Source organism: Limanda limanda, chromosome 18, assembly GCF_963576545.1.
Source record: "Limanda limanda chromosome 18, fLimLim1.1, whole genome shotgun sequence".
In the NCBI taxonomy this organism is placed as follows: domain Eukaryota; kingdom Metazoa; phylum Chordata; class Actinopteri; order Pleuronectiformes; family Pleuronectidae; genus Limanda; species Limanda limanda.
This window is the reverse complement of record NC_083653.1, coordinates 11,542,226-11,553,030: the sequence shown is the minus strand read 5'-3', so window position 1 is coordinate 11,553,030 and position 10,805 is coordinate 11,542,226. Positions and strand designations below refer to the sequence as shown.

The 10,805-nt window shown below is 40.0% G+C and overlaps 1 protein-coding gene across 1 annotated transcript; it reads left to right on the top strand.

The window, feature by feature from the left end:
• Positions 1-3,342: 3,342 nt before the first annotated feature.
• blk (BLK proto-oncogene, Src family tyrosine kinase) lies at positions 3,343-10,472 on the top strand. The gene is made up of 14 exons (XM_061091331.1): positions 3,343-3,391; positions 4,231-4,301; positions 4,401-4,497; positions 4,680-4,710; positions 5,104-5,197; positions 5,295-5,393; positions 5,483-5,586; positions 5,693-5,842; positions 6,227-6,379; positions 6,468-6,647; positions 7,432-7,508; positions 8,278-8,428; positions 9,544-9,675; positions 9,846-10,472. The coding sequence occupies exons 3-14, from the start codon at positions 4,402-4,404 to the stop codon at positions 10,046-10,048; spliced, it is 1,470 nt and encodes a 489-aa protein (XP_060947314.1). The 5' UTR covers positions 3,343-3,391; positions 4,231-4,301; position 4,401; the 3' UTR covers positions 10,049-10,472.
• The last annotated feature ends 333 nt before the right edge of the window (positions 10,473-10,805 follow it).

The window sequence follows — 10,805 nt, the reverse complement described above, 5'->3', positions numbered from 1 at the left end:
CCATGTTTACCCCGGAGCAACTTGCCACTGGAACAGCTGCATGAAGGTTTGCACCCAGCTACAGATGTGTGTCTGACAGGTAGCAACAAACGTGGGAGAATGTAGGGTTTCGTACTAATGTAATACAAGTAAATGGCAGATAGAAACACAAAAACAATTAAAAATATATATAAATATGCAGGAAACACTGACACTATCCAACATATTAAGCCTGACGTCCGCTGTGCTGACCGTCTCATGGAGGAAAAGTGAAGCTCTCCTGAAGCGTCCCTTGAGGAATGGCTGCGGCGCCTGTTGAATACATCGAGGGGCTTCAATTGTTCCTTGTTTATTGACAATCACTTTGTCTTTTTTGGGGGCAAATGCAGGAGCGAGACCGTCCCTCACTCCATGTGTGACAGAGGACAGAAACGGTTCCCACAGAAGCAGGAAGTCAAAGAGGGGCCTCTTGTGATGCAGAGGGGGATCAAAATTGAGGAAAGTGTGTTCGTGATGATAGGTGAGCGTGCATGCATGTGTGCGTTTGTGTGTGTATTGCTTATATTGATGTCTATGTGAGGACCATTTTGAGCCTAAAATATATGGAGTGAGGACATTTTGGGAAAGTAAGGATGTTGGGCTTGGGAATGCATTATACCTGTGTAGTGTCCTAACTAAGGTAGAAGTACAAGGTTATTTGTTGTGTGTGTGTTTGTTTATTTGTGTGTGTGTGTGTGTGTGTGTGTGTGTGTGTGTGTGTGTGTGTGTGTGTGGTGTGTCTACGTTATAATAAACACTTTCTAATACTTTAACTAGCACTTAGAGTACAGCTTCTAGATAATATTCAAATTCTAATCTTCATGTTGAATATATAGAAAGCTGAACCCACACACACAAATGTAAAACACACACCCAAGCGGGACATTTTCCGTCACATGCACTGCACACTCACATTAATAATGGGAGCTGAAAGCAGCCGTTGGCACCATGTATGCTTTTGGCACAGGGGTGGTCAGGACTGCGTTAGTGAAGGAGACCCACGCTCCCTTTCTTTCCCACTGTTGTTCAGGTTATCCTGTGGGGCCACTTATGACCCTTCTGCAGGCAGGATGCAATGTCTGGGGACCCCAGCAGAGCTGTACACAAGCATCCGCACAGCCCTGGGAAGAAAACAAGGGCTGATGGGAAACCAGAAGACGAGAGTATAAAGAGAAACAGCGGTTAGTAACCAGGACGCACTCAATAACAATCACCATGCACCTGCAGCCTGTGTGTGTAAGAATGTGTGTGTGTGTGTGTGTCTGTGTGTGTGTGGGGGGGTGTGTGTGTTTGTGTGCAGTGAAGTGAGGTTGTTCATTCAGAGAACTCCAGCACAACACGGTCCCCACACACAGCACAGGTGGTCCAAACAGAAACCTGTGAAGTCTTGCCCAGAGAGTAATATCCCCACACTGCATGTATTATAAAGGCCCCCCCCCCCCCCCCCCATAGGAAACAAACACTTCCGGTGCTGTAAGATTTATTGTTCCCCGCACTTAGAGGGTACAACTTACTCTGAATGATATCTTCCTTATAAAGTTCTTTGATTCATTTGAGGGGGGGGGTCATATTGTGTTGTGTTTACTGTCCGATGGAAATGGGTGAATTCCCTCCACCGCTGCCTATCAAGGTGACAATAGGAAAGAGCTGGTTAGCTGGTGTGAAAAACCAAAGCATTGTTGTGCTTTGATAGATTGACCGCACATCGGCTCGATTCCACATCCGCACACTGTCCTCGGCTCCACATACAGAGGATGCAGCACTTTATTGAATCTTTTAAGTCAATTTGGTGGTGATCTAATAATAGACATGGTGTGAGAGTACAGGGGAAAGTGGAAGTGTCTTGAAAGAAACACACTTTTGGTGACTTTCAGTGCCATCTGGTGTCATGTAAGGGGAACCTCAGAAACCAGTTGAGTATATGGTTCATAATCCCTCAACCATGGACCGCACAATGGTCCTGGAGGTAAATACAGTCTCCACAGAGATTAAACAAATCAAAGCACTAGTGATTAAGAGGAAATAAACCAGATCTGTATTTTAGGTATCGTCCTCATGCAGCACTAACAGTAAGGGTGAGTATTATGATACACAACGTCTTCCCAGTACAAAATACATGACAAAAATGTTTCTGTTGCACATACATTCACACCACAAGTAGGTTTATTTTACCATTAAAAATGTACGTATTATGTATTAAGCACTTGCAGCGTATTAATGCATTTGCAAGTTTCCCAACATAATAGTGATAATAAAAAAATATTTTAAAACACTATTAAATATGAATGGTGTCTGTCCTTAGTACAATAGCTCTTAAAATAATCTCACTAAAAAGTCTTTAGAGGTTATTGATTCTGCTGCACAGACCTCAGCACTACTTATATATTACAGTTAGAGTATTAGAGTAATTAGAGTATTAGTGCAGACTATACATACAACTTTCTGTATAATAAGGAGCTCTACCCATGTGGTGTTAGAGTCTTTGTTCAGCAGGTAATAGGTCAAAGCAGGTTTGTAAGGAAATAAACACTTTCCTCAACAAAAAAAACTCAAGATACACGTACGCTTCAGAAAAAGTCTAATAAATAAGATAAGAACATTATTTACAGATCTGATAGCCTTCGAGAATAATTTACTTTTGACATTGCATATAGTGTACATGAAAGAAACACTTCCAATCTTCCAATGAGCACTCCCTTTATTCTGGGTTTGACTCATTACTTGCCCACTAGTCCATCTAGTGGTGTTGATGTGTACCACTCTTCCAAACTACTGTATTGCAAAAATGTATTGAGGTTTATTCATTAGAAAAGTCTTAGTGTAGACATAAACAGAAAAGAGGAACTGAGGCGTACGTCATGGAAACCCTGCTCTCAGTACCCAGCCCTCGACCACACTCACCAACACTCACCAACACTCACTCGGACACTTGCACAGCACAGCACAGCACAGCCCAGCCCCCTTTACCGCCGAAGATCAAAATGACTTGCAGTACAAAAAAATAAAACTCACACACAATTAGAAATAGTCTCATCTTAGTCTGTAGGTCAAAGATGAGACTATATTCGTTCATTTCACACACGACAATCTGGTGAAAGTTAAGTCTTCAATGTTTAGTCATTTTGTTAGAGGACCAGCTGGGGGGGGGGGGCAAGAGACGGAATGACCAAACAATATAAATAAACTGTTACCTCTTTACTGTAAAGTCAGTGTAGTTCCCATGAGAGGGGGGGGGGGGGGGTAGAGAGAGAGAGAGAGAGGGGGGGGGGGAGAGAGAGAGAGAGAGACTGACAAGCCCTTTTCGATGAGGAACTTGAGACTTCTTAACATGTGGAGTACTTTTGTCGACTGCAGCCGGGGGGACGAGGTCAAGGTACTGTACGACTATCTCACTTTACACGACTGACAGGTGGTACACAGGTACAGTTACTGTAATGATGTGGTGAAAAATGTGTGTACAATTAAAATGAGAGACAAATACAATTTCTAGTGTTTGTGAAAATAGCACAATGACAAGATTCATACTATGAAGCTGTTGCAGCATAGGTCAGTAACAATGAAAACACACGTCGCACTTAAACATTTAATGTTACACTTAAATATAGATTTGTTAAATTGTCATTTCTCAACAGCGGTGCCACATATAATATTACCGTTATAGTTTAGTCACACATTATTGAAAAGTCAAGGCAACAGAAGAGCAATAAAGATTGTCCTCATCACAGTCGCTTTTTTGTGGCATATTAAAAATGGAAATTATAATGAACAGTTGAACTTGTCGTTTTTGAATGTACAAGGGTAAACTTTAACTTTTGTGGGAAATAAAGATTCCTTTCTAACGGCTAATTATTCAATCATTGAAATGTGCTCTCAGGACACTGGACCATTCGATTGAAATTATGATCAGTATTTATCCTAAACATCTCACGGAGCCGCTTTAACAAACTCAGGAACAGCAGTGACACATGAAATACATTGGTAGTTTCACATTGACGCCAAACAAAGAACAAATTCACAATATCCTTCCTCTATTTATGTCTCTGACATGACAGTGTGGTGTAAACTGTATATGCAAACGGCACCATCCAAGTCTGTAAACCTATTTTTCCACTTCCTCATATGAAAGCCAATTTATTCTGTGCATAAATAGACATGGTAACAACAGGGTGGTATTATTTAGCAGTTCACAGTGTGTTACATTCATTCATTTAGCACCGGGGATGAACTCAGAGACAAGGCCCTGCAGTGAGAGGAGTGGAGGCTGAAAACATCTGCTTCATCAGGTATGAACATAAACAACTAACATGTGTGTTGCACCTGTCTTGTTATTAGTATGTGGTGTAACTGTAGAAGGTGACTATTTCAATTTTATATATATTAAGGATGGGCTGTGCTTGGAGTGACCAGAGGCGAGTCAACGCAGGCGACTTCTACAAAGCAAAACACAACTCTCCGGCCTCAAACTCCCAGAATGTCACTGTAAGTAGAACGCTCTAAGGAAAAACTTGATATCGTGATAAAAACACCATCTCCTTGGTGGAGGAAATAAAACTATCTACTGTGATTTGAAAATTATCTGTTCTGACTTTGTGATAATTTTTCATTAACTACCGGCTCACTATGAATGTTCATGTCAAAAAACAACTTCTTCTGTTCTTTAGGCACAAAGTGGAAATAACTATTTGGAGAAAGGTAATGACACTGAACTCACATAACACGATTTTCTACACTTTCTGAAAAAACAGGCCGGCGTTCAATTTTGTTTAAACTGTTGCTGTGAGGTTAGGTCCAGTGATAGAGATCTCAGCTGTGTTTCCTCTGTCCTCTTCTGGGTGATAGATGAGATTACTCGTGAGAGATGAGAAGAAAGTGTGTTCTATGTCAAAGATAGTGTCAAAAAATACAGAATTCTTATTGTCTAGAGAAGAATAGTAACAAAGTAATTTGAATACATTATTTTATTTTACCGTGGATTAGAGGATTATGCACAGAAACGTGCCGAAAGAAAAATTTTAAATTGAGTATTATAAAGTGAAATTGCTTCGTGAACCGCTTCCTCTAACTGTTCTCCCCGCCTGACTTTAGATGATTACGTGTTTGTGGCACAGCACGACTTCAATGGCAACAACGAAAACGATCTGCCTTTCAAGAAAGGAGACCAACTTAAGGTTCTGCAAGAGTAAGTCTCATCACATGGTCCCGATACGATTCAGTGTTTACCCTCCAACAGTGAAAAAAAACAACCCAACAACTGATCATCCACTGTTTATTCGAAGAAATGGAGAATGGTGGCGGGCGAGATTGCTGGCGACGGGACAGGAGGGCTTAATACCGTGTAATTACGTAGCCAGAGCAGATACGCTGGAGGTGGAAAAGTAAGCAACACATTTTAACACATCACTAGTGGCAGATATAATCCATCACTGCTGCAAAGTTTCAGAAATAATTGTTCTCTCTTCCTTAGATGGTATTTCAAGAACTTGAGTCGGCGGGAGACTGAGCGAATGCTTTTGGCGCCTGGTAATAAACCCGGTGCTTTTCTAGTTCGAGAGAGCGAGACCTGTAAAGGTGACTCACCATCAGTCTCTTTATCTGATCCGACACAAATACAAATGTCAGTGGCACCACGTCTCAGGACGCAGAACCTGAACCATCTGTGTGCTTTGCCCTTCAGGGTCGTTCTCACTGTCAATCAGAGATCATGTAGCAGGAGAAGGAGACATGGTGAAACACTACAAGATCCGCACTCTGGACAAAGGCGGCTTCTACATCTCTCCTTCCACCACGTTCCCATCACTACAGGAGCTGGTCACATACTACAGCCGTGAGTAAAGTTACAAAAAAACTGAAAATTGGGAGAGAACTTGAATAAGGTGATTTGAGCTCTGTTTACTGTTCACACGCCGCAGAAGAGACGTATGCACAAACAAGCTAGACCCTTGTGGTGTGTTATGCATTTCCTGTGTGAGTCTTTCCACTCCTGCGACTAAACCACAAGATAATAGGGCCAAATCTCTAGAATTAGCTGCCAATGCACAGCGACTTATGAGCCTTACATCAGCTCCCACACAGAAACACTTTCAAGACTGTTGAGGACACGAGAGCTCACAAACCCTGTTGTGTTTCAGTGACAATACATTGTATCACAGCAGCAATAAAATCCCAAAGAAAAGCTGTTTATTATCATATGTGTCACCTTTGGGCTCAGGTATCCCTGATGGTCTGTGTCGGCGACTGTATGCCCCCTGTACTCCCAATGAACTCCAGCTGCCGTGGGCACAGGACGAATGGGAGATTCCCAGAGAGACGCTGAAAATGGTGAAGAAGCTGGGAGCCGGGCAGTTCGGAGAAGTGTGGATGGGTGAGAGAAAGCTGCTAACGTCACCGGAGACATTTGATGAACAGAGACAGTACAGTGTGTGTCACACTGCTTATGATCCTTACTACAGGTTTCTACAAGAACAGCCAAAAGGTGGCCATAAAGACGTTGAAAGAGGGAACAATGGAGCCTCAGGCCTTCCTCGAGGAGGCCAACCTCATGAAGCGGCTGCAGCATGAACGGCTGGTGCGTCTCCACGCTGTGGTCACGAAGGAGCCCATTCTCATCGTCACTGAGTTCATGATCAATGGTAATACACTGAATAAACAGGGTTTCAGTTTTATTCTTATTTTTAAAGTAAATGTGCCCTAAAAGTAAATGTGCCCTAAAATATCCAGCGACAGCAAAAAAAACAATTTCTGGATTATTCTCTAAATTGTCTATAAATAGTTAGATAAATATCTTTAAATATTTCTTCAAATAGTACAAGATAGCATTAGATAAAGAAAACTGAGAACAAATAAGAGGAAGAAAATGTTTTATATTTGACCAGGGATTTCAAAACTATGTTATCCGGTAGTTGATTCAATTCTGTGATTATTGCATTTCACTACGTTCCGTAATTTTTTTTCGTTTTAATTTAAACATTCTTAAACCACAGAATGAAACACTTATGATGTCACTCAGGAGACAGCCTAACTCTGAGAAACCAAAGAAGGAGAAAAGGAATTCCTGCATCTGCCACCTGATCCAGATCTGTACCAATATTTAATGTCTTCCCTCAGGAAATCCATCCAGTTGTTTTTGTGTAATCTTGCAAATAAACCAACCAACCAAACAAACAGACACGGGTTGAAAACATAACCTCCCAGAACTCCACCAACGATGTTATACCAAGCAGGGCCTTAAAAACATTATGGCTCCATACTTAACAACATAATTTAAATTTGATTCCTCTCCGTATGTCACAATCTGCCTTTCTGCATAACTGAAAGACTTTAACTGTACTATGAAACTGAAGTTTCCACTCGATCATCTTTAATTTTTTTATCTGATGGAGTCACTTCTCTTTTTTCTTATTTTCTTACTCGCAGGATGTCTCCTGGACTTTCTGAAAACAGACGACGGAAAGAAGCTGCAGCTCAAAAAGCTGATAGACATGTCAGCGCAGGTAAAGAAATATATAATTATAATCTTAAAGTCTTTATAATGTTTGTTACATTTCCTTTTTTTATTGCCAACCCATAACATTTCTGTGTATCTTTAGCCCTTTTCTTTGCTGCTGTCATGACACCACACATTTTTGCATACTTTACCACAAACAAACAACCGGACGTTATTTCTGAACTCATAGACTATTTTTAAATGCGAGGTGTTCTAAAGTTACTGTCTGTTGTATATAGTAACTCTGACACGGGCCAGGATGTAAATACACATGGAAAATGTCAGCAGTAGCTGTGAGGTTTTCTGATGGGGGCCTCTGCTCGTCTGGCTCAAAGCCTCGCCCTGCATCAATTATTAACATCCGGACAGGAAATGTTTTTTTTTTTTTACCCACTCACACTGAGCTCCCTCAGAACGCAGAAGCATGTTGACGGCCTGAGAGTTGTCACATCCTTTTTGTGCTCCTCTACCGTACACACTGAGCAGAGAAAATAGACCTATGTCTTCACAAAATCTCCATTATTCAACACATACTATAAAATGTATATATTTCAAGTGCAATTTTCAAATTTCTTGCTAAATTTTATGGATTAAAAAATACTTTCTGTTTCCTCTGTTTTATAATAATCCACTTAGCATCGAATAAATAAACACTTGTATAAGTCAAATGTATTTGTCCGTCGTAAATAAACCATATATTAATTTAGCATTTGATATGTTAATTTTCCTATTGTCCTGTTTCTAATGCTCTTTTTCGGATTTTTTCAATTTGACAGATAGCTGAGGGTATGGCGTACATCGAGAAGAAGCACTACATCCACAGAGACGTGCGTGCGGCCAACATACTGGTCAATGAGACCCTGCACTGTAAGATAGCAGACTTTGGCCTGGCCAGGATCATTGAGACGGAATACACAGCTCATGAAGGTAAGGCACGCCTCGTCGTTCAAATATGGTTCAATAAATGAGTCCACGGCCACAGACAGAATTTTTGAAATTCTTTAAGACTCCTTCACCCTGGGGCGGATGTGACCACGCACTAAACAAACTACCTCTCCAACAAAAAGTCTAAATTACATAACATTGCATTAATATGGCAAAAATACACCACAAGGAACGTACACCTATTGTTGAAATGCAACCAACATCAATTATCAGCTTAAAAGAGAGAGCTTGGTTGCAAGTACCTCACAAGCACATGGTGTGGAACTGTAATCTCAACTAGTGATGGTGTGTTTGTGGTACACCATAAATTCTGCAATCACTATTTAATTAAATAATATAAAGTCATCCAAGGTTGCTAAACCGGGAGAAAAATGCATAAAAATAAATTAAGAGATTAATAACATTAAAAACAACAAATAATAGCAGCTACGGCTCCGAAGTTAGATGTGCATTATTTTAACCAGTCTAAAAACATGCTGTCGCTCTTATGCAATTGTTGTCATGTGCTGTAGAGGAAAAGCAATAATAGGAGCTATGGATAAAATCTTAAAATCGCAATTCTTTATGTGTATTTTTTTTTAACCCATTTATATTTTTCTATATTTCTTTATTCTTACACTTATTAGTAATTCATTTAACGTATTACTTTACTGATGTAAATGATTGCCTTGCTGTTGTTTCAAATGTCCCAGATTTTATAAAGAATTGTCTTATCTTCATTTTACATTGTGATATATATATATATATTGTGTTTTCGTACATGCAAAACATTTGTTTTACAAAATAATCAGGAGAGTATGAAATATCTCAACTAATCCAGTGAATTGAGTGAAATACATTGTAACACATAATATTTGCCAGCATTGACACAGAAAGGACAAATATAACCAAAGGTATAGAACCTGTTGTCCGTGTTGACAGTCATCAGATATATATCAAGATATCTGTAATTTCTTGTCATATCATCTATTCACCTCATGTTAAGAGGAAATAACACACACATGCACACTCACACTCACACGTACAGCTTCTTCAGTCACCAGCCAATTCAACAGGAGGTTCCATTTGTTTTTCTCCCCTTTCTTCCTGACAACCAGGGGCTAAATTTCCCATCAAATGGACGGCGCCAGAGGCCATCAACTTTGGCACATTCAGCATCAAGTCGGACGTGTGGTCCTTTGGGATCCTCCTCACAGAAATAGTCACCTATGGAAGAATACCTTACCCAGGTACAGGACCAGAGCAATACATTAATATGTGGATGTTATGCAGAATATAGATAGTAAAGAACTATATGGTAATCCAACCAATCAAAGTGCTATGTGGCTGTCTTGTTTGCTGCAAATTACCTTAAGTTTATTAAGATCTCACACTAGCTTGTCTTTCTCCTCCTAATCAGGGATGACCAACCCGGAGGTTATCAGGAGCCTGGACCTCTCGTACCGGATGCCTTGTCCGGAGGGCTGTCCCGAGGAGCTCTACGACATGATGATGACCTGCTGGAAACAGGCGCCTGAGGAACGGCCCACTTTTGAATTCCTGCAGAACATGCTGAATGACTTCTTCATCGCCACAGAGGGACAATATGAGTCGCAGCCGTGAAGAAAGCAAAGACTAAATGGTTCCTGCCGATAAAAACAGAAGTGAGACTTGAACGGATGGAGGATCAAACAATTCTCCCTTGGATCGATCCATTTTTTTTTTTTTTTTTTAACATTACGAATGGACACATTTTTTCTTCTACTTTATGAGGGAATATTAAAGCTTCTTATTTATGGCTCCTTCCGTCTCTAGCAGCTGTAAGACTGAAGGAGCTTATGTCAATATCAGAAAACAGAAAATTTTAATTTTCCTACTGTCCTCCTACTATAGATGACTAATAAACAGACGATACATAGAAATGTTAAAAAATAAGCATGAACAGCTATAGATTTAATGTTTGTATGAAACAGACACAACTGGCCTGAGATTACATGCACAATACTTGCACTTTTTATTATTTCAATCATTCAGTGGATATATAAATAAATGGACTTTAAAAGTGTTTTTCTAAATAAAAATATTAACATGATTTAGAATTTTTTTTTTTTTTTTTGAATTCCATTCCTCAAATTGGAATAACTGTGTATTAGACAATTTCACCGAATTTCTGTCCTCAGCAGTGAGATTATGAAGCCACTCGGAAGTGGGTCTGCATGCACAACGACATTCAAAAACCACTTTTCCACTGATAGAAACCAAGTTTTTTTTAAATCTAATTTCGAAATATGTTCAACACAAAGTTGCAGAAAAGAGAACCATCCAAATGCTTAAATTTAAAGCACAAACTTTATGATGCATGTTTATCTCAGCACCGAGT